This window comes from Chelon labrosus (genome assembly GCF_963514085.1).
Source record: "Chelon labrosus genome assembly, chromosome: 3".
NCBI lineage: Eukaryota > Metazoa > Chordata > Actinopteri > Mugiliformes > Mugilidae > Chelon > Chelon labrosus.
Genome location: NC_140339.1, coordinates 25,398,542 through 25,426,433, shown reverse-complemented (window position 1 = coordinate 25,426,433; position 27,892 = coordinate 25,398,542). Strand labels below are relative to the sequence as shown.

At 39.6% G+C, this 27,892-nt stretch overlaps 3 protein-coding genes across 8 annotated transcripts in view; 1 reads left to right on the top strand and 2 right to left on the bottom strand.

Moving 5' to 3' along the window:
* The window catches only part of plekha7b (pleckstrin homology domain containing, family A member 7b), a 61,383-nt gene extending 54,538 nt beyond the window's left edge, over positions 1–6,845 (bottom strand). Inside the window, exons 1-3 of the mRNA XM_084541760.1 lie at positions 6,380–6,845; positions 6,196–6,272; positions 6,028–6,085 (exon numbers count right to left, since the gene is read on the bottom strand). Coding sequence (XP_084397886.1) covers positions 6,028–6,085; positions 6,196–6,272; positions 6,380–6,462 — 218 coding nt within the window. The 5' untranslated portion in view covers positions 6,463–6,845. The remainder of the gene's footprint in view (positions 1–6,027; positions 6,086–6,195; positions 6,273–6,379) is intronic.
* A 5,153-nt stretch (positions 6,846–11,998) lies between these two features.
* nucb2a (nucleobindin 2a) lies at positions 11,999–19,214 on the top strand. Its single transcript, XM_084541652.1, has 13 exons — positions 11,999–12,068; positions 12,422–12,562; positions 14,004–14,111; positions 14,334–14,466; positions 14,604–14,707; positions 14,881–15,066; positions 15,273–15,363; positions 15,495–15,553; positions 15,635–15,727; positions 16,125–16,214; positions 16,319–16,489; positions 17,081–17,141; positions 17,240–19,214. The coding sequence occupies exons 1-13, from the start codon at positions 12,000–12,002 to the stop codon at positions 17,467–17,469; spliced, it is 1,536 nt and encodes a 511-aa protein (XP_084397778.1). The 5' UTR covers position 11,999; the 3' UTR covers positions 17,470–19,214.
* Positions 19,215–19,404: 190 nt separating this feature from the next.
* Positions 19,405–27,190, bottom strand: caprin1a (cell cycle associated protein 1a). Of its 6 annotated transcripts, none has more exons than XM_084541648.1 (17): positions 27,019–27,190; positions 25,365–25,499; positions 25,029–25,091; positions 24,754–24,840; positions 24,142–24,383; positions 23,895–23,977; positions 23,331–23,486; positions 23,191–23,243; positions 22,995–23,078; positions 22,725–22,886; positions 22,115–22,223; positions 21,908–21,969; positions 21,455–21,586; positions 20,981–21,140; positions 20,336–20,524; positions 20,120–20,223; positions 19,405–20,017 (listed from the first exon to the last, which is right to left on the bottom strand). In XM_084541648.1, exons 2-17 carry the CDS (start codon positions 25,497–25,499, stop codon positions 19,928–19,930), a joined length of 1,911 nt encoding a protein of 636 aa, XP_084397774.1. In that variant the 5' UTR covers positions 27,019–27,190; the 3' UTR covers positions 19,405–19,927. The 6 variants fall into 6 exon arrangements, with proteins under 6 accessions (XP_084397774.1, XP_084397775.1, XP_084397772.1 ...); XM_084541649.1 differs by having other exon boundaries at positions 21,455–21,559; XM_084541646.1 differs by having other exon boundaries at positions 23,191–23,486.
* Between the last annotated feature and the right edge of the window lie 702 nt (positions 27,191–27,892).

Genomic DNA, 27,892 nt, shown 5'->3' with positions numbered 1-27,892 from the left:
TTATTTACCTTGGAAAGCATTAAGCATGTTCAGTCAGTGTTCTCTGCACAACACACTTGATGGGAGGTGCAACAAGCTGGGAGTTAAATCAAAATGAGCTATGCAGATGTTACAATTGTTACAATACAGTCATCAACTGTAGTTTCAGCGATAGTGAACACCTCCATCCATCATCAGATCCACAAGAAAGCAGGGTGGAACATGTGCATTTTCGGGTGTAGTGCTGTCACGTGCTTGTTCTTGTTGAAAATTGTGACTTTGATGTTGCAGTAGGAATGACCAACGGCCACATACATTGTGTCTATAAGATGCATTCTCCACTAAGTCCCATAAGTCATAAGCATGAAGGGAGTAAGTCAGTCTGGCTCTACTAAACTATTCCTCCAACATGTTATATGATATGACAGAGATGTTTTTAGTCCCCTACCGTAGTAATGCTGCCACCAAAATAGGATAAGGATAAGGCCGGATTAATCTGGTCTATCAAGATTTTGTGAGTCAAGAATGACACAACCATTTCAGAGGATCTATTTTCGGATCACGGTCATGGTTGGCAAACGGTCTGAAGGAAAACAGAGTTCACACACAAGTTCACACAGACCAGAGAGGTCATCAGAAATGATGTAAATCTGAGAGAAATGATGTGATCAAGATCATGGTGATGATGACTGTATTGTAACAATTGTAACATCTGCAAAAATTACGCATGTAAATATATATGAGTGTCACACATATATTTGTAAATGCAAAGATTACACATGAGACACAAAAGAAGTTGACTAAATCATTAACTTTAGATAGCTTGGATGCTAATTTCAGGTCTTCTGAGTCTAAAGAGGTATATTACCGATGCAAATGTTGTCAGGCAAATAGCAGGTTATATGAATTTAGAACATTTTGGATACAATTAAAAAGGGTTTATGGTAAATATTTCCTCTGGGCCTATAGAGGCACTTGAGCAAGCACAACTTGCACAACTAACACGGCAACTGCAACACAGATGTGCAAGGTGTTCCAAAGCAGCTTTTAACAATAATCAAAAAAAACAAATAAAAATAAATCCTTGGGGAAAAGATGAGACTCTCATCAAGAGCAGAACTGAACCCAAGTAAGAGGGCAGACCTACACACCTGCTCTATATAAATATGCAATTATCATTTGCTCACTGGAACATACATAGTAGGTAAGCTGTTGTGGGATCGTATTAAGCAAAACATCTGTGACAAGAGGCTGGATGTACCTAATGACAAACACAGTTTCACCAATACCAATAAGTCTATACATAGGCACTATATCAGATGGTACAATGGATTTATCCATTTCTGTGTTGGTATACACAGAGGACTGCTCTACTTGAGCAGACTAATGTCACCTTCACCTCAGCTTCCCTGAAATAAAAGCTTGCACCGACCCTGTCTGGTCCTTGATTGGTATTCAGTGCTGTGCTTTCAATCTTTCCAAATTACCTCCCATGACACTTGACAAAGATTTCCAAACAACGCCCCTTTACATTCACAGTCCTTTATCCGAACATGAGGTTACCTACAGATTACGTTTGAGGTCAAATTCTGAGCATTGCCCATTTCTGTAGGGGTAAAAGGCTTGACACGTGTCAAGTAGAAAGTTTCTGCTGCTTCTTTGCCTCCTGGAGGAAAATAACAAACCAGGCTGCTTTCCTACCTCAGCCCAAAAAAGAGCCCAAAGGAAAAAGACTTAAAAAAGAGGTACCTGTCAAGAAAAACGTACACCTTAAATCCACTGTGGTTTAGCTGTGTTCCGCAGAAGGAAACACTTAAGAAGTTTTATCTCACTTTAAAAGTTTAAAAGTAAATGCCAATTATCAAAGGTACAATCTGAAAGTTTGGAAAAGAAGACTATCTGAGATGCCTTTATTTTTATTGACAGGGCACAAAGGCAAACAGACAATTACATGTCAATATCTTTCATTTTAGAACAACTAAAATTTGGAAGGGAAAGGTCATTTGAAGAACCTTGGAGCTTGCTGTGCCCCATCCTTTTTTGGTAACGATGATTTGGCCTCAGCAGTGAGGTATGGATTTGATGTGTTTGCAGAAAAAGAAAGCTTCATTAGCCTTAGGATAAAGGCCTGTAGGGATACCACACTTCTTCTTGATCCCCTGTTAAAAAGCCCTGCTCCAAAATTCCCAGAACATCTCACGACTAATTAACTCACTCTGTCGTGATCAAAACAGTCAGCTATTTATAAAATGCAAGCGCAACCTGAAAACAAAATAAACTGCGAGACAAAAGATAAATAGTCATCAAAAATCCCAGATGACGATGAAATATTGGCAGAACTATCACATCTGATGAGTAAATGGAGTTGAGAAAGAAGCTGTGCAAGCCTTTTCTGGTGTGAATTTTAGTGTGGATATCAAGCATTTCTTCCTCTGTCCCACAGCAATGTGAAACCATTCAGCAATGTGAACTGTGTCCTCAACAGGACATCATTGTACCTCAGTGGGGTCATTTTTTCCCCTCAGGGAGCTATAGAATTGCACATTTCTCATGCTCAGTGAGTGCCAGTGATCTGGTGGAAAGTAAACCCAACTGAACTCAGGTCCCAGCTTTAACTATGAACTATGGGATTAGTTAATCAACTTCCATTTGCCTTATTTGCACTGATCTATACCTGTCAGACGTGCAGAGCTCAAGACTCAGACATGTAGCACAGACCTTGTTCATTTTTAGTGTTATCTTCCGGGATTGAAACAGGATGATTTTGGAAGATGATTTTCAAATTGGGTCACTTCCTTGGAGGTTTGCTGGAAGTATGGCAGCCAGACACACTTTTCAATCTGCTGCCACATAAGATAACAGACATAATCCATTAGTTTTGACAATCTTCTCTGGTTTCCACAGCTCAGCTCAAAGGCCTATCAATTTGTTAGTGTATCAAAAGTACTCTAAAAACAAAAAATGTTTAAACCTACTTAAGATAAACCGCATGCTATCACAAGTAACTCATTCTTAGCTCAGATAAGATGCTGAAAAAAGACTTTCATAACATCAGTAACCATTAATCAGATAGTTCAGGTCAGGTTGCAGGCTGACCTACCGCAAGATGTAAATAAATGTGAGTTTTGTCACTGTGGCAGAGTCAGAACAATCCCTCCTTTGTACTTATACTCAGCTAAATTCCACCAACCACGCACAATCAGATCTACAGACTGCTGTTGCGGCAGCACCACGTGGACTTCAGCGCTTCATGAGCTGCTGTATATTTCTTTGACAGCTAAAAGATAAGAAGAGAAGCAGGTAGACTACTTACTTGCTTTGTGCTAAAAAATCTCCTTCACTTTAATAGAGTTTCTCAGAAAGTCTGATGTAGAATGAATTCATCAACGGAAAACCAATCTTTGCAGTTCTGAAAGCCACATTCCCTATAACTGGAAAAAACAGAGACACCTGGCATTATCTGCAGTATGTCTGCAATCAGTTAAAGTAAAAAATTAAAGAATACAATATCACCAAAAGAATATGGTTGAATCAACAGCAATCCAATCTACTTTAATAGAGTTTCTCAGAAAGTCTGATGTAAAATAAATTTCTCAAATAAGAATCATGAATCTTGGCACAAATTAACCTTCAAGTCTGTGTTAACAGGGTTCGCTCTGGAATAAATAAATCATTGTAAATGCTGATCTGGTGAAAGTTATCAACTAAAAACTTATACTTGTAATGATTTTAAAGGCCAGAAATAAGTTGTCAACTTGCCAAGTCATCCTATCCGTTTCTTTTAATGTGATTTTAAGGTATAATCCCATTGAGGTGCAGCCATCTTCACTACTTTGAGTGCCTCAGCTTTGCCAAGTGACATTAATAACAAAGGCATATTTTGCTCGTAAGCTGTTAAGATATTCCTGGAGAGTAAGCTGTTTTAACCTTTAATCATTCAAGCCAACTCATGTTTTTAAGAACACAGTAGTGATAAATTAACCAGGCCAGTGTATCCACTTAAAGTCTTATCAGCTGAGTGCTGGAATTAGATGCCATTTAAACCCTGACAAAATGGAAAAGGGACTGCAGCTAACAATTAACAACTGTTTCAATACTGATCAGTTTCAGCTGAATTGCTTTGTCTACAAAAAGACAAACAAGGTGACAACTAGAGCAGTCTGTCAGACCAGCAAGGACACCAAAAGATATTTAATTTACTATAATGTGTGGTGGGACAAACAACAGGTTTAAATCCGGATGAGTTGGAGATTTAAAGCTTTAATGATTATTCTGTTATTTTTCTGCCAAAGTGATTAACTGATTAACTGACTAACCTTTGTAGTTGTAAAACCTACATTTCCAATAATTGGAAAAACAGAGAGACCTGTCATTATCTGCATCATGCCTGCAATAAATTTAAAGTCTTCAACACTTTCCCCACTAATGACGTTCTAATGAACCAATCCAATGAGACAGTTACAATCCAAGAGAACGTGGAGCTCAAAAAAGGCTGAAAAGAACAGAGAAACTTGGTGTGTCCTTGCCTTGTCCACTTTCTGACTCCAAGAAATTAGCCCTCAAAAACAAAGAAACAAGAAAGGAGCCGGAGCAAAACAGGATCCTTCCACTAGGCCAAATGGGCAACAAGTATTTGACTGATTTCACTGCCCTGACATTTAGGCTGCCATATATTACACAACTTCACAGTTGCATTGTTCTCGCTTCTTTCAAAGAAAAAGTGAGTGAATGAGGGGAACACAAAGGCCGCCTTTATTCTATACACAATATGTGTCAGCAGCAACAAATTTGTTGGCTCATACCATTTTACGTGTTTTTTAAAGCCCTTTTTAAAAGTATCTTTGAATGCCAGAGCGTCTGTCAAAGTGTAATGAATGGGTGTCCATGTGTTTGGCGCATTGTAAGATTTATTTATGACTGTACAATATTTCTTTAACCACACTGTTTTATATTAATTTGTGAGTGTGGCAATCATTGCTAAAGCGAATAATTTAGCAGACTACTGCAAGTCGCTGAGCAAAGGCCTCTTACTGGAAACCACCTCAGACAGACTGCAGCTCTGAGGATGTAAAACTCTCCATACAGGCTTTCTTCTGTCTGGAACAAATGGGGCAAACTAAAAGGGCCACGACAGGAGTACGGGTACTCATCAGACCTTAAACAAGCTACGGTGGGAGGAGTCATTGTTTACAGTGATCCAGATTCAACGCAGATGTCTCTGCATGCCTTTTACAGTTGGCTTTCTGTCTGCCATTTTTAGTATGACTTATCTGATTGGTTTCAGCATCATTTGCCGGTCGCTCGTGCGTCCTGGTTTCCATCATAGCAGCCGTGTGATACACAATGACAGGCACAGACCGGAATCCGAAAATCCATGGCATAATACAATGCAGATGTAAGTGGAAATATATGGCACATGATACTAGGCTTGGCACTCATAAAGAGAATGCATATATACTGTATGTGACAGTGAGTTTTTCAGATTTTTTTGCAATTTTAATGAGAAATTCTGACGAAGAAAAACTTAACAGTGCTGTGTGTGACTTTGAAAATTCTGTCCTCTCTTGCTTCAATAATGCAATCATGCCATACATCTCTGTCACCATATGGTCACACCCCTCTCCTGCAACCTTTACAGTCTCCCTCTCTCTCATTCACTGCCACACATACACACCGAGGCTGCACACCTATGCAATGGAGAGAGTAGAGGTCCTGCAAGGAGGATGTGAGGAGAATTTTAATAGCCCTCTTCCTGTCCTGCAAGGCACTGCCACTTCCCATTCACACTGCAGGGAGAGCTAATTGGTTTCACCTATCCAATGGGACCCCTGTGAGTTAATCCATATGTCGGTGTGTTTCTCTGTCATTTGTCACGTAGGCTACATGCAGCTTTCTTTACATTTAGATTAATGTGTTTACAATACAACATTTAACCTAGTTTGGTTGCTCTGTGTCAGAGCAGCCTGGTGACAGGAACGGAAATGAAAGGAAAACCCTTCCACGCAGAGCACTTTCAAACGACCAAACAATGCAACACGAGTCACTCACTTGATGAAGTAACTCGCTCCTTCTTCCGTGAAGCCCTCTTCCCATCCTCTCGGCAAATCTATAACACGAACAAGACCACACTGAACGACCGGCCACAGACAGGGAAACACACTGCAGTAAAATTAACATCCACATCGTGTCCTGCAAATCAGATCATTTGCCGCGTACCTGAACGTATCATGTGTCCCGAGTTAACAGGTTCGCCAGTGCGCGGATGTAGCCAAGTAGTGCTACGAGTTTTATCACTGCAAGAAAGACACCTGTTACTGAACGATCGTAAAACAGCACAAAACCTGCACACGCCGCGTTAACAATGCCTCGTAAAGTAGCTGGACGCTGAAAAGCCGCTCACTTGATGAAGAAGACCCGGCCATCCCTGCAAACGCCATAGGACCAGTGGTCAGGTAGGGTGTCCCGTCCGAGAGGTGCCGCCATGATCTCTCCTCTCCGGCTCGGCTCGTACCCCCCTCGCCCTCTCCCTCTCTCCGCAGACTTTTTCCAGGGAGCCCAGATAATACCACCGCTAGGGCTGCATAGTTTTTAAAGGGGACGAATACCGAACTGAGGAACAGACTCCTGCAGGACTCAGTTCGTGCTGTAATCTGAGCAGCCCGTTCTTCCCCAAGCAGGATTAAAACAACGATCAGACCGATAGAACAGTAATAAAATTAGCCTACTATGGCTGGAAAAGTTGGGTGTAGCCCCAGTAGTTGAAATGACTGGATTACGCTGCGTGGACTTCATTGGGACAATGCAAAATAGGCTAATGATTTTTAGCAAACGAGTCACAAATATTTCACAAATGACCCCACTTGATTATACACACATGAACACAGAAGAAATATGTAATTAAACGGATATTAACTGGCTGCAGTAAAACTAAAATAGTCTAAATTATTATGCATAATTCCCCTTGTAACTGAGATAATGAGATAGACTAAACAAGGAACCCAAGGGCCTCACAAAAAATGGTTAAACTGATGCAGCCCTGCCTGAGGTGGAAAGTAGGAGTTAATCAGTCTCCAACCAGCTTTTCAATCCTTTAGTTGGAAATGTTTGAAAACAGCAGTGTTCGCATAACTAACGGCAGAGAAACTGTTGCACAGGAACAGAAGAATGTTGGCCACAAACAAGGATGAAGTCAAACAACATTGAGAGATTTCCAAGCTCAAAGCCAGCCAGGTGAGGCTTTTGTCCGGGCCTTGTAATCTGCTTTGAAATTCAGATACCGTCAAGTTAAACTGGAGATGTATTAATCACTTGTCCTTGATGTGAGTGATGAGGTTGACGCAGTGGAAATTTGGGGTGAAAGTGCCAGGAGTCCTCTTTAAGGTAGGTTTAATGAAAACTGAACAAAAACAAAGTCAGCATTTCAGACACTGCAGCAGACTTTTATATTTCATTAACGAGGATATAAATAAAATACACATTGCAATGTGCCCTCTGCTGATTCAGTTTTCTTGAAACAAAGTTTATGATGAAAAATAGTCCAAAAGTTATCTATTGAATCAAATCCAATGGCTTTGCAATAACATAAAGAAATAAAGAGACAAGGAAGAAAATGTAAATCTTATTGTACTTGAATGACAGAATATCCTTGTTAAAACATTTTCATGCAGTTGCAATGTAACCAAGTACACAAACTGTAGTACTGTATAAAAATTCAAGTATGCACCACCATTGATACGTGCATGTTTATTACAATGAATCATAATGAGATATGAGAAATTACACCAAGAAATGAAAATTATTTCTCATTATTTCAAAATAAGAATTAATTGTCAGCATGTGCGTTTCCAATGCAGAAGTATGTCTGTGCATCAGTTGTATGAAGCTTTAGATAAATTTAGTCAACCTCACATAACCTTCACTGCAGTCATGCTTTGAGGACAGAAAGCCTGTTTGACCATGACACATTACAATAATGCTTACACTGCATCAAACAGACCTGCCCAATTTACCACCACTGCCCATAAATTTCACCTGGGCTGCATCAGGCCAGGCGACGTTCAAAGTCACACTACAATTGGCATGGGAGTTATTTTGCTGAGCAGTGAGCATCAAGAGGCAAACGGCAAGGTTTCACTTAATCACAGTGTCATCCCTAAATCAGTATGATTTGACACTATGTGTTTTGACTGAGGAGAGATCAAGGTATTCTAATAAATATATTAAAGTATTATAAAAAAGACATGCAGAAAGAAACACCTCATTGTAGGGTTTTCTTGTGTTTGTGTTAGGTCATACACCAATCAGCCACAACATTAAAACCCCTGACAGGAGAAGTGAATAACATTGACCATCTTGAGACAATTTAGTGTTCTGCTGGGAAACTTGTGGACCTGGTATTTGTGTAGATATTACTTAGATATGTACTACCCACCTAGACCAGACCTGAGACCCCCACCCCATAGCAATAACACTCCTTGATGGCAGCAGCCATCCCCAGCAGGATGCAGCCTGACGCAGGCACACACACACAAAAAAGGTATCTGTGTGATGATCCACAGAGGCCCCTCCCCTCAACCCATAGGATCCAAAGGCAACTGTTTTGTAGGCACGAAGGAGACCTACACAATGTTAGGATGGTGGTCATAATGTTATGCCTGATCTGTGCATATCAAAGTAGTCTTAATGTGTCATTTGTGAAAGAAGAATGCTGTGGGGCCAGAGAGCAGAGAGAGAGAGAAAAACATCTGTCAACATTACAAATATCTGATCTGTGATTCCCTTTTGCTGAGGCTTTGTTGAAATGTTTCCAGTGGTTTAAGGCACTGTTCTTCAAAGATAGTGGGTGATAAAAACATTTCCTCTAAAAACTCATTATAGTATATCGTCTGTGCAGAAACCAGCTCACTGTAATCCTCCTAAAGTCTTTTCTGCATGACGGAAAAGCCAGAGAGTAAAAGGATTTTCCTTGCTTTCGTATTTTTGTGTAAGCCTATGGGGTTCGTAATAACAGGACACTTAAGGAAGTAATTGTTAATTAAATGAAATCTTCAGAAAAGGCTTGGCTACAGTTTAAATAGAAGTGCCGAATAAATAGCAGTAGCTTATAAACAGGACAAGTGTACCTTCTGCAGGGTGCAGTGGGTCAGTGGATGATTTGATGAGTTTCTAAATTAGGGTCAGTCTTATGTTTTGGCTTTTATGGTCACCAGATCCCACGCTAGTTGAAAAGTGCCCTCTCATTTGTATATTATTTTGACCAAATTTGTGAGTCATAAAAGGCATTATGAAATCTGTCATAATATCAAAACAGCACCAACCAGCTACAACAGACTGAAGATGAAAATATGCTGCTGTGAAAGCTCAGCAGCTTGATAACAGCTGCATTTGGGGAACCAGCACTCTGCACTGCAAGGTAGAGTGGTAGAGACCTGCAACAGGAATAAACACTATCTGGATTCATCAGTAATACCACCAACAGCTTAAATTTGGTGTAACTTGTTGTGTATTCTTCAACCAGTCTGCAAAATGAAGGACAGAGTACCTGCAACATCATACATACTGCAGAGTAATCAACCCATAGCCACACACAGTCATTGTTATTTGACCTTGCCATAATTTATCATCATCCCCACAACACAGACACCCATTTATACATACTAATTTACACACTCAAATACACACATAGTTGCTGCGCAGTCCAGTGCAGCTCTGCAGTACGGTCTCTGCTACTGAACCCTGCCTCTTGGCTGCCAGAGGCTCACAATGCAGCAAGGTGACTCAATGTTATTGTCTTCTCCTGCGAGAGCCTCCTTCCGCTGAATCACAGCTTACTAAAGGTGCTGAGCAGAAAACGAGTAAGATTCTCTTGTTCAGACTTCCAACTCTTCAACTAGGAGTAGTTTGGATCTTAATTTATCTGGCAGAAGTGCACATAGGAAATCAGTCATGTCTTTTCTGAAATACCTTTTTTTTTTTCAAAGTAGCCATTCATTTCTGCAGAGTAAGGCATATAAAAGAGTGTGTACAGGTGTCCTGGAGTGCCTGAATTATTAACACACAGTGCAGGGTAATAATAGACAGTAGTCTCATGTTCATTGTGGGGCACATTTAATCATTGTTTAGTTGTTGATTAAAAAGAAGTGCTGATCTTCCCCACCTGATCCAGCTTTCATTCTCTTTCCATTTTACTTATGATCTAAGACATTGATTAATTTCCTCCCGGCTCATTGAACTATTACACTGACATCTACAGGGCAGGGATGTTATATTTAGGCATAAGCGCTCTTATCCAGATAGAAATTAGATTCATTGTCTTGCTGCACCTGCCAAAGCTCATAAATTGTCTGTGTGGATGTTTATCCAGCATTCATAATTCCAGCTAATGATTTTAAAACTTCCGGGCATGTCCAAGCAGCTGGTCAAGGAGTTGCAACAGCAAAAAAATGCCTGATTTGAACACATTTTAAAATGTTTCTTCTTGAATCATTCTATAGGCTCATATGGTTATAATTAAGATTAATTAACATGATATGAATCAGAATTTCCATAGATAATTTTAACACCTATTATATCCTGTGTCCTTCAGCATATTTAACTTCCATGGACCTCTTCTTATCCAGTCATCCACAGTAGCAAGGACAGCAATCGTAGACTCAACAACAGCGCCATCTTATGGAAGGTTTATATTTCAGCACGCAAATATGTTTGAATGATGTTCACTGGAGGATACCCACATCTCATGAAACAGTACTTTTACACACAGTGATATTCATAAGCTTTTCAGGCTTTATTGCGTTGACCTCGTGGTCCTAAATCTTGGAGATCTGTGTCCATGGGATTATTCACACACAAAAAACGATAAAAATCATTTGTCACATTCATCACAAATGATAACATACAGGATATGGGGAAATCACTGAATGGTTTTTGAATAAACAGGAAATTGGCAATGAAAGCTAGTGAAAATGTGAAGAAATGGACAGTCTTCCGAACAGCAGTCAGTTTTCACCAGCCTGTGAGATGATGAGTGCATTGAGAGAAGCCTGAGCATTTGTAAGCACAGCCACAAGGTCCTACGTAAGATCTCCCCACGAGGCCAGTGTGCAGGACTCGGTTGAGAGGTGGACTTCGACCCATTAATCACTGACTACTGCTCCCTAAACTAAGTAAAAGTTGATGTTCACACACTTTATTTTTAGAAGAAGTACCGCAAAGACTAACAGAAGAAAGAGTGTCATTTGCAAACAAGTCTTCCGAATCATGACCTTGAAATTTGCTGCTTACAGACAAAACTACACAATGAAGAAGTGCAGTGTTGGATAATAATCAGCTGTATATTTACTCATGTACTGTACTTGAGTATATTTTTGAGGTGCTTTTACCAAGAATGTGCATTTTTAGTTCATGCCATTGTATACATCATGCAAATGCATTTAATTTCAGGCCTGCAGATGGTTGTATTACATATATATTGCAAATTCTATTTACAAATGACGTTTAAATGTATGCATTTAGATCCATTTTGCAGATAATAAGTCTGTGTTTACCTTCTTAAATGTGAGATGCTGAGGTACCACTTTTCCAAAAATGTTATTAAATGTATTAATATCCTGCATTATGCAAATAAAATAATCAAAATTACCGTATTGTTCTAGTTAATTAGATTCAATAAGAAAAAAAATGTTATTGGCCAGATAACCAGTTAAAACATTAAAAAAGGCAATTAAAATAGCAATACGTGCAAAAGTGTATCAGCAAAATAATAATAATAATAATACTGACCTAGAAATATTGACTTTATTTACCATGCATTATGCCTTTTCTGACCTTCGTTCTTCTTATCGATTATGTCAAAAAAAAAAAAAAGGAACCGCCCACCTGCTCCGTCGTCATCTCGCCACGTACGAGTCAGTGCAACGAAACTTGCTCGTCCGTATGACAACAAGCTGAGCTGACCAATCAGCTGAATGCTAACAAGCATGCAACCTAACGTGCTGACTAGCAGGCTCGCTATCGGCACTATGATCGGCACATCTCCAGGAAGCGACGGGAGGAAAGCAGAGCAGATGGGGTCCAGGATTCATCATAAAGTGAGGATACAAGTGACACCTCTATTGTGCTCTTTAGTGAAGCGTTTAGTGTCAGGGACATGCTATTTATGCTGTTCAATATAACGCTATGTGACTATGTGCTTGGCACTTATTAGCTAAATCTGTCAGTATTGCTAAAGCTAACAGCAATAGCTTCATCTGTGTGTTATTAGCTAGCAAGTAATGTTCTGTCTATGGAGGCTAGAGGGGCTGAATAAGACCAAATGAGGAAGCTTTACGCATAATGAGGCTTTTTCACGCCCTGACACGTTGCCTTCACATAGTGTAAAATGTTAACAAAAGTTTGACTGATGTAGCGCGGTTGTAATTATAATAATAATAATTTTTCCCAGATGTGTTGGAGCCGGGCCTTTCTTACCGGCTGGGTTCTGCTGCTGGTCCAGCCGCTGTGTTTGGATGCAGTGCCCATCAGTATAGACAAGACAAAAGTCAAAGAGCCGGAAAAGGCATCGGAAGAACCTCCAGCGAGTGTGGTAAGAAGACACAAGATAAAACAATAATTATGTTACAGCCATCGGGGGCAATGTCCAACATGTTTGTTAAACAGATTTAACTATAGATTAGCAGGGTGCACCCATCATATATTTAATCAGGCTTTGATAATCGATTGATTGCACTACCTTTTAAATTGAATACAGACCCCAAATCTTTGCACATTGCAGCTTCTCAAATATGATAATCTTTACACTAAACTACATTAAACTGTAATGAATTAAACACAGAAGTGTTTCTGTTATTTAGCCTAGCCCATTGACTAAAATGAGGTTGCTAAAATAATAGAGATGTGTGTCAGTACTACAAACTCCCCTAAAATGAAAACACAGTTGAATGAACAGCTGTCACATTTGTTTTGAACAAATGCTGAATACCATTACCTTCATGAAGCTAAGATTTAGTGCAGAACTGTTACATTAGAATGCATTTGTTTTCAGTGTCCATTAGTACCTAATGAACTGTCATAATTCTTTTGGATGTCAGACAAGAGAAAGCAGATAAGAATTCGTGAGGACATTTAATGGTCAGTTCCAGTTTTCTTTCTGTACGGCAAATGGTAATTTATTGACCAGAATATCATCAATCATCAATTATTAGTTGAAACCCTGATGTTGTGCAATTGTGTTACTGTTATTAGCTGGCCTATAGGCAGCAAACAAGTGAGTATTTGGTAAGCATCGGAGCTAACTTAAATGGAAGACGGCTAGCCTGATATCTCATTGCACTATAATTAGGATATGTTACTTTATCACTTGGCTCTAAACTGTCCATTTTATTGTCAGCACAGCAGTTCCAAATGTAGTAGATCTGTGTGCCAGACACACCCACCTTCTACCTCAGGTTTGTCTAAATCAAATATTGCTTAAGAGGTAAAAGAAATACCATGTGTACTCTGTCTTGAGGTGAGAGTGCATGGGAATGAAACATTTTCAGGTATTTAGTGGGTTTTAAATGGCTTCTGGGTTACATGGAATGTTTGGAAATTTGAAGTTATTCTATTTTCCTTTCACTTTGTTTTCTGCAAAGACACGCTACATTTAAGCATTTCTGGGGCAGAGGAAACATTACTTTTTATGGGATAATAAGTAAGTGGTCTTACAGAACAGCTGTAGTATATGGCAATTCGCAGCATGCACTGACAAAATTTATAGATGACAAAACCTGTCATCTTAGCATCCAACATCTGGACATAGGATCTGTTATATTGGTCATCAGCAGTTGTGTATCTTTATACTCATACCTATCTGTAGTGGTTTAGTGGATGAGGAAACACACAGACCAATTGCATGAGAGTTAAGCCATCTCATGTGATAATACTCAGCGAAACACATTTGTACATCAGTCTGTCAAAATCATTATGATGTGTGTAATATGTTAAATGTAGTTTTTAAGTGACATTTTATTTGTTTCATTTTATAGGACACTGGACTCCACTATGACCGCTACCTCAGAGAAGTCATCGATTTTCTAGAGAAAGATCAGCATTTCAGAGAAAAGCTCCACAACACAGACATGGAAGACATTAAGGTATCCTGCTTTTCATCTTACTAAAAGGGCAGAATTTTCAAAATATAGTGCATCATTTATTTATTATGAACGTTCACCTTTTCCAGTAATGAGCTAAAGAACTAATAACATATGATGCAGGCATTTAAATTTGCGTCTTACTGTAATGATAAAAAGTCTCATGTTTTGACAGAATGCTTCTTGTGTCAAATAACGATAGAATTATGTTTGCTTAAAATATAGCAAGGTAAGCTGGCCAAAGAGTTGGACTTTGTCAGCCATCATGTCAGAACAAAACTAGATGAGCTGAAAAGGCAGGAGGTAAACCGACTCCGGACCCTGATCAAAGCCAAGCAAGACCTTGAAGGAGGGAATGGTATGTTGTGCAACAAAATTTATATTTCCTTTAAATGATTAAAGTACAATGCCACAGCTACAATTGTTCATTACAAAAGGAAAATGTTCTGTTGTACATCAATATGTTTGTATAAATGTCAAGAACTCTCTGAACAGACATTGCAGTGGACCACCAGGCTCTGCTCAAACAGTTTGAGTACCTGAACCACATGAACCCACACACATTTGAAGTGGATGACCTGGATCGGCTCATCAAATCGGTAAATCTCATTGCTAAATTATACTTCATCATGGCTGTAGAAATACTGGGTAAATGGTATGATATACTATGGTATAGATCTTGGTTTCAAGATGGGCTTACAACAACAACATTACACAATGTACATTAAATGTTAATTAGTTTGACTTGTAAATGTTTTTCACCTGCACCCAGGCAACAAAAGACCTGGAGAACTATGACAAAGAGAGACACGAGGAGTTCAAAAAGTATGAAATGATGAAAGAGCATGACAGACGGGAACACCTGAAAACACTGGATGAGGAAGAAAGACAGAAAGAAGAGGAGCACTATGAGGAAATGAGAAAGAAGCATGCGGACCATCCTAAAGTCAACCACCCGGTAAGTGATTTAGGTACATAGACATCATGACGCAAAGGCAACGTGTTTTGTGACAGCCAGTAAAAAGAAACATCTTCTAACCTGAGCCGTATTAATTTTTTAATCCAGATTTTAAGAATTTAGGTAAATAAAACATGGTGCTCAAAAAAAGGAGATTTGGCTTTTTCGATCTCTAATTCAAGTGCGATTGTGGTTTCATGCGGCAGGGTAGCCAGAATCAGCTGAAGGAGGTGTGGGAGGAAGCTGATGGCTTAGATCCTGAGGATTTTGACCCTAAGACCTTCTTCAACCTGCACGGTAAGACCATGACCAATCAGCACATGTTAAAATGGAATAATGAGCTGTTCATTCAGTCTCATAATATGCTTTCACATGTAAGAGAAAGTGGTTTATATGTTTACCACTGTCTGTTTTGTCTTTCAAATCAGATACCAATGGAGATGGTTTCTTTGATGAGCAGGAGCTGGAGGCACTGTTCACCAAAGAGGTAAAGCCCTGACATTTGCACATTTGTAATGTTGTGGTGAATGATCTTTGCACTGTTGACTGTTGATTTTTGTCATTTCAGCTGGAAAAGATTTATGATCCCACTAATGAAGAAGACGATATGGTGGAGATGGAGGAGGAGAGGCTACGTATGAGAGAGCATGTAATGAATGAGGTACAGTAGTCTGCACTCTGGATCCTAGTTTCACCATTTGGTTTCAGTCAACAAAGCTGATCCCTGATTAGCTTTAGCAAATAAATGTACACAATATAGTGGAAATCAAACTACATGTAGTATGTTACACACTATGTACTTTGTATTATGTTTTGTTGATTTTATATTCACTGCCTTTTCAAAGTTGATAACAACTTCCATATGAACAGTCGTGATACTAATCAGTAACTAATGTCACCGTCAGCCATTTGCATGAATGCAGAAACAGAATATAAAGAAGGTCTCATGACTCAGTTTAAAAGAGCCCTCCATGTCTTATCTATTGCCTTGACACTTTCAGTGAAGAATAAAATATGAAATATGTGCTAAAAGCAGCCTGCTTTTGTCTTTCTTGCAGGTGGATTCTAACAAAGACCGGCTGGTCTCTTTAGACGAGTTCCTGGTTGCTACAAAGAAAAAAGAATTCTTGGAGCCAGATAGCTGGGAGGTAAGAATGCTGACAGTAGTTAGGCATAATTCAGCCTAAAAATCATTGTTTAAAGAAGCAGACTGTCATAAATGATGTTCCTTTTTCCACTTTGTGTTCCTCAGACCCTGGAGCAGAACCAGGCTTATACAGATGAGGAAATGAGAGAGTTTGAGGAGCATCTTGCTCAGCAAGAACAGGACCTCAGCCTTAAGGCTGTGGACCTCCAGAAACAGAGGGATGAGCTGGAAAGACAGCAACAGGAGCTGAATGCACAGAAAATAGAGCTGCAGCAGGTAAGGAGTGAACGTGGCAAGATGATGCTGTAGAGCAAAGGTCACTAACAGGTGGACCATGGCCCAGGTCCGGACCTACAGTCAGAACAGAAGGTTATGATTTAAAACAGGGCGCTTCATTTATTTTAACTGGCGCAGCTTTCGGTAGTGGTTTAGTGGATGAGGAAACACGTGTGAATTGCATGAGAGTTAAGCCATCTCATGTGATAACACAGATACAACAGCCAAACACATAGACAGCTAGAAGAGAGCCAGAGACAGAAAAGAGAGCAGAGAACAGCAGGAAAACGAGATATACATACATCTGACTAAAGCGTACATGTAGAATCTGATGATGATACAGATGCAACAGTTAGCTGATGATGTTAATGACAGTTTGAGAATACCACAGTATACGCACAACTCCAGGCCACAGACACTCACAAGAATATGGGGGAGGGGAGAGAGGGACACACAGCAGTTAACATGCTATATAGTAATAGCACAGAATTGCGTGACTAGTAATGGATAAGAAATTATTTCAGCCTTAACTGAAAATACATACACTAAGCCAATGTTTTACTTAAATTATATGAATTTCCATCATTACAGGCAGTTGAGCATATGGAACGACTAAAGTCACAGAAAGAAGACCCCCCTCCAGAGGTTCACGGTAAGTGCTCATTTCACTATTTTGGTTGTATTTTGGTAGATGATTGATGAATTATACGGGCTGACCACTGACAATGTGAAACTGGTTCTTTGTTACAGTCGAAGGAAATGTTGTCCCAGGGGTACATGACGTTGATAACCAGTTACATGTTGAGCAACAGGCCCAAGTACAAGATCATCAACCTGCAGCCCAGGTCCCACAAGATACACCTCAGGATCACAATGAACATCAAAATCAGGACTTGTCACAACAAGGTCTGCCCCAGACACATCATGATCTACCACCAGGCAATCACGAAGCTGCACAAAGCCTGCATAACCTGCCATAAAAATGATGACAAAACTTCACAACCAGACTGCTGCAGAACCTCCACTCCACTGTGTATAGAGGAGCCGTCCCACCCGCATATAAGACCTCTTTAACCAGCATGACCCGCATTAGAGGTTTGAGTACACAGATGGAGAGGGGCACAAAAGGAATCCCTCAAACCAGTGTTTGATAATAAGTGTAATCCTTGGATTACAGTACAAAATTACAGTAATTGACCTACTGTGGATGTGTATCCCACCTACATTTTCAAAGAGTTCTGTTTGATTTCTAATGTATTCAAACACAAATATAATTTTGGTTAAGCTGTTTCCTCTTCAAAGCACACAACCTCAAAAAATGGCAAGTTGGTGGCTCCACAGCCTGAAAGAGCGTGTTGGATTTGTACAGTGCAGCTGTTTGGGAGCATAAGGGGAAAATTTTAATTTAACTTTAGCGTTTTGTTTCTTTGACATGGCTGTTGAGATGTCCCCTCTAGAAAATTTGATGCGTGACATGTGCTGAAATGAGTTTCATATGACTGTTTCACACTTAAGAAATTGAGTGCAAGAGACATTTTTACGATTTTTTTATGGTTGAAATGGCTACACTAAAGCAATTTTGATCAACATACAGCATATCCATGACCTTCCCAGAACCAGTTTAATCAAAAAGGAAAAGGATATCTATATCAGGTCTTTGTAGGAAATGTTCCACTGTGACCCCATATTATAATTTATAATTAGAAATACCATCATGAAGCCGGTCACCCAAACTTTTTGTGAAGAAATCATTTTTTTCTACTTTCTTAATGGTCCTTGTTGTAAATTGTCTACCATGAAGCGTCATGTTTCATATTAACAGATTTTTCAAATTTTCTTGTATAACTGAAGATATGTGCGCTGCCTAAAAAGACATTGTCAGTAATGGTGATCATTTTTGGGCCAAACTGCAACTGCTCTCTGCTGGCTTTAATGTTAAATTAAGGTGCTAGATTCTCAAACGATAACGACAAATCCCTCAAAAAGTCCCGCAGAATCTTCTATGGAAAGGATCTTTAAACAACCTGCTCTCCACACAGAATGTTGAACCTCTGAAATAATACGTTTGCATTCACAGTGAAGTGGGCATTTTTATTTTGGGTTTGTCATACAGAGATGTGTATGTGCTGTGTTTATTTGATTATTTCTTTGCAACAACTGCAGGATTTGTTAAATGTTTTCTTAATTACAAGGTTTTGTTAGAAAAGTGGTTCTTTAAAAAATGATTAAGAATCTGTCCATGTGTGGTATTTTGGAAAACGTTTCAATTTGGTTTCTTTACATTAAGTTCACATTATTGTATTTGCCGCTGGATGTGTTATTACTTGACTGCAGTTATAAAATCTTGCCATTTTTCTCCCATACACTGTTGGTTTGGTTTAGTTACTGTGTTGTCCAGGTTGCTTTTTATGTAGTACTTCCATTAGCTGGCAGACTATCACCGTGGAAATCAGGTGTTAGTGATTTAATGGCACCTTTTACTGAAGACAGCTTTCTTTGAGTATACTCACATCACATCTCTGCCTTACTGTGGTTTTACTTTATACAAAATTAAGACATGGAATAAATGTTTTTATTTGCTGTGTGCCATGTGTCCCTCTGAAACAAGACTGCATTATACTTTGCACAAAATGTACAGGTGGTGTTTTTGATCGCTTGCTGCTGGATACAAGAATACAAGAATACTGTACACCTCAGTTCAACATAATAAACGGTTTACCTTTCAGTTTGTCTGATTTGGTCACTGGATGAATGCACAATCCACACAGTCTAAACAATGTAACGTAGTTGGACAATATTTGTTGAAAAACTGCTTTCTTTGTCATCGAAGACAGCTTTCTTTCTTAGACAGCAAGCGAACCAATATAATGTGTAAACGCATACAAAATCAAAATAGCAGGCAGTAGTATCATTAACAAGGTAATAGGACACAACTTTATTGAAACAGTCTCAACCAATAACATCAGTGTACAAAGAATTGATGGCGCAGGAGGTGACAATGGGTTAAAGAAAAAAAAATATTAAATGCATTAAACTTAATGAAAAAGATAATGTCTAAAGGAAACAGTGGCTGACAGCACAGGGCAAAAGAAAATTGTTCTCATGGAATCAGATCGACAGTGGCAGGGTATTTTTTGCATTTATTTTGTACAAAAAATAAATTAATGAAATCTTTCAAGTTTACAGGAATATCTATTTGTTGTTTTACATCACACAGACTTGCTGTAATCCTACATGTGGTGAAGTTCAGCATTTTGTGTTAAAACATTAAGAGGATCTAGACAGACCAAAGCAGGCTGACTGATAAAGTAGGCCAGGAGTTAAAAAAATAAGATTACCAATGAGAAACAAAACATTGTTATAAAAGTGAACTGGGGCGAACACATTCAAAAATCCTGAATGTTCAACTTGGCGCAACGTAACGGTCCTTAGGTTCCTTTAGGACCTCATTGCTTGAGCATTACCTCCTCGAGACAAACCTCGAGGTCCTTGCGCAGCTCCCCGCTTGTAGCCTTGCTGATATCCCTCCTTGATAAAACCACAAGCATTTACAAAAATTACAAATTTTAAAATGCTGAACATGACCATGTTTGAGGTTTTTGGTTTAAAAAAAAAAAAAAACGCTCTTACCCGCTCGTAGGTACTATTGGAATAGTCCCGAGATGTGTTGAATTGGGGTTGACCATAACTGCTGGGAGCATTTGAGAAAGGAGGCCGATAGCCATCATATCCCCCTGATGGAAAAAAAAAGACATTAAAATTCAAAGTGTAACTTCAACTGGCCTTGTATTAATACAATACATCATGGAGCCCCAAATTTATTTTAATGGTGTGAAAGACGTGTACCTCTAAATCCATTGGAGGAGCCCCGATATCCATTCATCATGCCACGGCCATTCCTGGGTCCCCCCCTGGGTACAGCCCTGCTGCTGTAAAAGGACTGGCCAGACTGCCCAAATCCTGCAACCGAAGAGGGATCTTCATGGCCTCCCGCAGAGGGCATGACCTGGTCTTGGGGTTGGTACCCACCGACAACTAGACGGTGAGACAGAACACTTGTTACAGTGAGGGACTAATGGATAGTCACATGTGCAGCTGAAACATGCTGAGAGAGCTGCACCATGGTGGCATTTTCTAGAGTTGGCTGCTTCCATACACAAATTTTTATGTTACGCTGGTTTCACTGTGAACCACTTTGAGTGGAAATACACAATAGAGTTTCCAAGGCAACCAGGGCCAGAAACATCCACAATTGACCAACTGCCAGCTCTAGAGTGATGGGCGACAAGCAAAACGTTTTATACAGTATGTAGACGTGGTTTAAAGAGGCAATGATCTGGAGCCTCTAGAAACTGCAACATGTTCTTTTGACTTTTTGTTCATACAAGATAAGCTATAGCTTTAGGACTTTGGGGGTCCTATGTAATGCGCACAACCTTAAAACATATATAATTTGTTCCAACTTACACTATCAGGTGTACCCTTACTCACCTGACTGTAATCTTTCTTGTGGGATCTCAGGCTGGTCTACAGTACTCTCTGACTGGCTGCTAAAGCCTTGTCCATAGCCACCAGGGAACTGGCTGGGCTGCTTCAGAGGTTCTGCTTGGCCATCAGTGGCTGGAGGTACAGGGGCATTCATATTAAATACCTGAAAGGGGAAAAGAAAAGTGTTTTGTGTTTCTGTTTAAAATCAATATTGCAGTCACAATTTCTGTGGAAGGTCCAAGGGGAGTCCGATGTATTGCAGTTTGGGAAATGTTAAAAGGTTGGACGTTTAGACGAAGCACCAATAATCGAACACTTTTTGCGCCTACTAATAAATCATGTTAACTGGTTATATTTGATTTACTTTGCTAACCCTTAGCTTACACAAGAACTGCAGCAGACAGCTTCCAGAAGAATGAATTTAGTCCTAACATGTTCATGTTACATAGTTAGAATGGACCCAGATAGACATCGTACCGCTTGCACTGACTGGAAAGGTGCTGCGTTGACATTGATGCCTCCAGTGTGGGTGGGTTTGGAGACAGGTGGGAAGGCAGAGGACAGGGAACATGGGGCGGGAGACTGTTCGGATGACAGAGACATTGAGGCCTGGGTAGGTAAGGAGGAGGGATTTTGGAAGGCAAGGAAAAGAGGAATGTGAAGAGGTCAGTGGGAGATATAGGATCTAGGACTTTTCACCTAAAAGTTCCCTTCCATTGTATTATAATATTCAAATGAATTAAGAAGCTCCATGTAACGTATATCATAACAGGTGCGTCGTATTCAACCCAGAAAATTGTGTAGAAAAAACATCTACACAATACAATAAATGTGTGCTACTCTTGTTACTCAGTGGCTGCACCACTCTTTCAGGCAACTCAAAAGAGCAGTCTCACCAGCCACTTCCTCATGTGCTTCTACTCTACTTACTTGTGAGGATTCCTGCGGTCCAGACACTGTAGTAGTCTGAGGAAGTCTGGACTCAGTGTGGACTGTTTGAAAGAAAATAAAAAAAAAGAAATTCTTAACTGCTCTATTACACTATTAAGATGATATGCCAACATCTACAAGCAGTGACCAGACACAACTCAATATAGTATCTGTGAGTGAATCTGTTCAGAGTAAATTGTCACTCACTTGAAGGGCCGCCCATCTGCTGCATGTCAACAGTCTGCACAGGCTTCATAGGCTGCGCAGACACAATGGCTGGGTCTAGAGCCTGGCCGTCAAACTCCAACATGGAGTCCTAAAATAACCAAACAAGAGTGAATGTATTATTATTTTTTCAGCCTGGTCACATTCAATATATCTGACCTAAGATTTTTTATTTCCATACTTTTATTAATGTGGATTTTTACCTGCAGCAACGGTGTGGCTGATAATGTCTTCACCTTGTGAGGCTGTGTGTGCATTTGCTGTATGTGTGTGTCAACTAGGCAAAATATGTTCCTGCAGACACAAACTGTAGCAGGAACTACCACAAAGTCAGTTCAGGGTACTGTGGCCGGTGTTTATCTTTCTGTGGACAATGTGTCAATACGAATGCAAGATGCAGTCACAAATATTTATTGGTATGAAGTTCAAATCAACAAGACGGTCCAGTGGCATGATGGATGGGGGCCAAGAATGGTCTCTAGTTAGATTTGCTAAGTGTGACTAAGATTTCACCACATAAATCAAGAATGGTATTCATAATGTCAGTAACAGTCATGTGGAACTGGATGTTACAGTATATACTGGTGCCCACCTGCATGAAGTTGTATGTCCCTTGCATCTGGGCCATGAGGTCTTGCACTGCCTGCTTCCTAACCACTGGGTCAGGGGCAGGAGAGGGGGTGACCTGGTTCACAGCAATGTTTGGCTCCGGAGCCAGCTGGAGAGGGGGCTGGTGCTGGAGGGAATTCACCATCTTTCAACACAAACATGTGACAGGAAGATTAGAGTACACTGAAATACAAGGAGCTGAGAAATGTTTAGTTAGTATTAAGGACTGTAGGGAAACTGTAGTGGAGCATACCTGGGCCTCCACAGTCCACTCCTCCACTTGGTCTTTTTCTGTGCTGCTATATGTAGTTTCTGGAATGAACTGTCTGTTTACAAACTGCAATACAAGACAACATACTAAAAATGTGATGCAACAAGAAAAGAAAACAGACCATATATGTTATTTGTTATGGTGCATATACAACATGCAGTACTTTCAGAGTTCTCACCTCTGTGGTCTCCACTTTAATTGGCTCTGTGAATTTTTCATTAGATATTCCTTCTGCAGAGGAAGAAGCAGAGAAGTGAAAACAATGCTCTCTATGGGTCAAATATATAATCTCACACCTGTTAATATATGGATAGCTACCAGGTTCTGATGGCTGTTCCCCAGGATTAGACTCAGCCACCGCAGTCTGCTCTTCTTGTTCCTCTTCCTCCTGACATGTTCCATTCTGATGAGTTTGTGCTCTGTCGAAGTATCCGCTCATCAGCACTTTGTCCAGAGTGTCCTTCAGTGACTTGTCTGGAACAAAGCAGGAAGTCACAAAAGAAAAGCTTAATGACGTACTTTAGAGTACTGTGCTTTTTTATTTTTTTTAAATGTATTAATCACGCAACATCAGGCATCTGATCTGCCCCAATTTTTGCTATAACTGCTGCCGTGGCCCCACAGAGCGTTGCTGAAATAAAGCAATGAAGACAACCCAAATCCACTTAAGAGTCATGTCATATTTTCTAGGATACCTGGGATAACCTACTTGCCACGATGCACTTTGAGCACACTTACTTAAGAATATTAAGTTTCAAGCAGTTTCAGGCATTGAAATGCTTTCAACTTGTACACCGCTGTGTATATATTGTATGCCTTGATGAATTATAAATCATATGTGTTTGTGTGGTCGGCAATGTAGAGCCATTAAAAGATACTTACATGTAGTACCTGCCACAGCCCTTTCTCTGCCCTCAAGCAGTTCCCACAAGTGTAGTGATGCATCCTCATATTGGTCAGTCAACCTGTAAATTTGACAACGTTGTAAATAAACAATTTAGAAGTATGTTGTTGGCCCTCTCTTTCAATACCACTCCACTAGTATAAGCAACATATTCAGTGATGATAAAAATGTATCTATTGCACATTCATATATTTGTGCCACTGAAAATCACAGGTATCCTCATACCTGACATCATAGTTCCTATCAGGTCCCACCAATTTGTAAAACTCATCAAGGGATGTGAGGTCAGTGTCAGTGAGCAAAGGGGAGCCAGTGGCATCAGGTCGTTTAAGGTCCTGTCTGACACGGTCATCTCCCAACTGGTCCAGTAAATATTGAAGTTCCAAAACCGTCTTCAGCCGGCGTTGTTCCATCTCCTCCCGCTGCAGTTGTTCCCGTCTTGCAGACTTCTTCACTGCCTTTTGAATCTGAAAACACACATTGCAATGAGGTTCTAAGCTTTCCGTAACCAAACAGGGCCCCATAAGGGATCACTGTGTATTTTCCTAACACCGCACTTTTAGAAATTTAAAATGTCAATAAGCAGGGTGTAACCAATCATCAGTGAATTGTCGAGTATTTTATCATTTACAACGGATTCTAAGAATGATGGCAATACAGACTTTAAAAATTATTAGGTGCAGATGATGAACAACATGTTGTAGTGTTGCAAAAATGTAACTAAATCTTATTGTTTAAAAAATAAAATAAAAACATCATCATATGGACAGAAGCTTCAAAATGAAAGAAAACAAGATCTGATCAGCAAGTTACAAGGAGTGATAAGTGAAGACTCACTTCTTGACCCAACGCCAGGAAGTTTTTCTGCAATTCTCGAGCAAACTCAAGGTTGTTGGTGATCTCTTGATATTTTGCCAAAGCCTCCTATAGGCACATTATGAAAAGACATTTGCAGTTTGTGAATCATTCAAATAAAATGAAGACAAATTTGTACAGTACAGTGTAAGAATGTTATACAATGATGGTAGTTTAGTACAAGATTGCACGCAATACATTTTGCTGAATTTATATTGCAGCATGCCACAATAAACAAAGCATTGTAAAAATCTTACCAGCTGGTCCTGATTCAACCTTTCTCCCTTATTCTTCTTAGCCTGATAGTCATCCAGTTTCGACTGTAAGATGTAAGATGAGATCAGTTATAGATTTCAGAAAAGATCCATATAATTGAGATCAAAGCTGAAGTAACTAATTAGCAAGATCTTTAATATTAACCAAGACAGAGAATTGGATTGTGGATTAATAGACTCGCGTCATTTTGTTGACAAAAATATTGAATTGATCGTATGCTATGACACATACAATAAAAGTAACTCAAGATCTACTAAGGGTCAAACAACAGAAAGGGATAAAACAACACACTCTTATTCTCAAAGAACTATACATACCTTTTTCTTTTCCATGTTGCGGACCTTCTTGTCGATCACACCAAGAATCTGCTTCATGGCCTCAGACTGACTTCCATTTCCCAGGTCTGGAATGGCAGACTGGACAGCATTGTTGCCAACTGTTGCTGAAGGCATCTTTTGGGCAAGAAATTAAATACACAATTAAAAAAATATATTATTTTGGCAAGACATATATACTGTCCTCAGGAAAGACAGAAAGACTAGTATCAAGAACGCATTCTGTGAGAATGGCATGGATTGCTTTATTCCAAACAACTAAAGACAAATTGGGGTTATGCACTGTAGTGTATTGATATAAAATACTTTTTAACTTGAACTTTTTTTTTTTTTTTTTTTAAATGGAGAAAATTCCAGTTGTACAAAAATACATCCCTGTAGTATCTATTTGGGGTAGTGATATTTTTGTTTTTTCAGGTTTGCTATGTATTACGGCCACATATCACAGCCCTGCAAGGTATTATTTTTACTTTACGGTCCATTTGTTGCAAAACCCACCTGTTTTTTAGCACCTATGCTGCGATGCGCATGGGTATGTGTACAGGTATTACTCTTGTGGGGAATTATATTTACACAGTCACACTGTGTGGATGGAAGCACGACAGGTGTGTATGTAATCAAGTTCTGGAGATATAAAGGTAACAGGGACATATTTCCCTTTTCCATTTTGGTAAACGCCATCAATATAAAATATCTAAGTTGTGTTTCTACCTGAGTCGGCTGACACCTGTGGATGCGCTAAGGAGTGATTTGGATGGGTCTAATGTTGTGGTCAACATGAATGTTATTCACCTTATGTAACGTTAATAGCCATATCTGTGGTGGCACTGCTTTTCCAACTTAACCGTCGTATTAACACGCGGATATTTAACACCGGTTCAAACCCATTAAGCTGGGCCAGTGAAAGTGATAACATACCGACGGATTGTGCGAATCAAACGGTCTCTTATTCGGGAGCATACATAAATAAAAATGATTACGGTTACCATGAGATACACACCAAGTTAGCTGTTAAGTTATTAGCAAACGCAGCATGTATTCTTAGGGTCAAATAGATGCATGTAAGGCCCCTGAATAAAAACTGCCAGAGGAAGTTAACGCAAATTAAAATGTCGGCCTTCTAGTCAAAGTTGAAATCCTTAACGTTAGCTCCCCTTGGAGACACCGGCTAACATTACTGACAGATGCTAGCAATAAGTAACTAACGCCAAGTCACGCATCATTGATAACTCCTCTGTCTGGCTTTGTTGGAAAGATAGTCATTTTATGGTGCATGGTTGACGTTAGCTAGCAACATAAATCAATTTAATAAGCGCAGTACACTAGTCCTAATCTTACCCGTCCCATTGTGTTAGCCGATAGCGTGTCCGTTAACAATATGCGGCCAATGCACAGAGTTAACCGGATGTCAGTTAAAACTAGCTTCTAAATCAGCGAAAAACCGTTAGTGCAAATTGTTATTTCTAAACCATCGGTCCAAGACGTTTAGCGTTAACTGTGAAAAACAAAGACCACCTCGGGACGCCGCGACAACTCGCCTTGTGCAGTCGTCTCGAGTAAAGCTGACTAAAGACGATTTATTGAACAAAATCATGTTAAATAATGATATATGATTATGCCGGCGCGAACATCATACCTTTATACTCTTTGTCTTCAAAGAGATTCCCTTTGTCGTGTTTAACGTTAGCTGTGCAGCGTTGAGAGCGGTCCGTATCTTCTACTTTAAGTGGTGATTTTCTAGAAGGATGCTGCTCAGGCTCACACCGGCCAATGGCTGACTAGCTGCTGCTGAGCTAACAGTGGCGCTACAAGGACCCCTATGCTGACCTCAAGATTGCCTGACAGTAAATTAATTATTTTAAAAAAGGCAGAGGGGTGTTCGTGCCACTGATTGTGCTTACTGTCTATGATTGTGCGGCACTGTTTTTTTCTCTTATTAATATTTTTGCTTCAAGAGCAAATTCTCAGTAGCAAATATGAAATTTATCAAGATGCTGTTGATATACCGTACGGTATGGTTTTATTTTTGTATTTATTTTATTTAAAGACACATATTTAATCTAAAAAGCAAAAAAGGAACAAAATACATCAGTGACTGTTTTTGAATTGCTAAATGTAAACCTTTTGCAAGCTCTGAAAATGCCACAAATTTATAAATAAATACAGATGGCAGCTCTCAATATTGATACAGGGTGCTGGTAATCTACAGAGTAAAAAAATAAGTTTAAAAGAAAGAAGGTAATTTTTTTCCAGGTTGGCTAGCTCTCCTTTAACAGAACTCTGAGTAAACCCATTGACTCTATATACTGGGTAAACCACTAAGGTTGAGGGACAAATGGTGTGAACAAAATATCAACTACTCCTATTGATGGCAAAGAATGAACAGAAGATGGCGCACGTGTCCAGCACACTCAAAATGAGCTGAGGAACCGTATTCAAACCAAGTCCTGTGGGTGATGTCTCAGATGGTCCTCAGAAATGTGTGTTGTGTTATTGAGTTTACATATTTT

Excerpts from the sequence above, each read along its gene's own strand:
- caprin1a (XM_084541646.1), bottom strand. The coding sequence starts at position 25,499 with ATGCCTTCAGCAACAGTTGGCAACAATGCTGTCCAGTCTGCCATTCCA. Across the intron at positions 24,841-25,028 it reads GGTTGAATCAGGACCAGCTG|GAGGCTTTGGCAAAATATCA; the intron begins GTAAGATTTTTA and ends ATGTGCCTATAG. Across the intron at positions 22,224-22,724 it reads GGACATACAACTTCATGCAG|GACTCCATGTTGGAGTTTGA; the intron begins GTGGGCACCAGT and ends TGGTTATTTTAG.
- nucb2a (XM_084541652.1), top strand. The coding sequence starts at position 12,000 with ATGATCGGCACATCTCCAGGAAGCGACGGGAGGAAAGCAGAGCAGATG. Across the intron at positions 12,563-14,003 it reads AAGAACCTCCAGCGAGTGTG|GACACTGGACTCCACTATGA; the intron begins GTAAGAAGACAC and ends TTCATTTTATAG. Across the intron at positions 14,467-14,603 it reads AGACCTTGAAGGAGGGAATG|ACATTGCAGTGGACCACCAG; the intron begins GTATGTTGTGCA and ends CTCTCTGAACAG.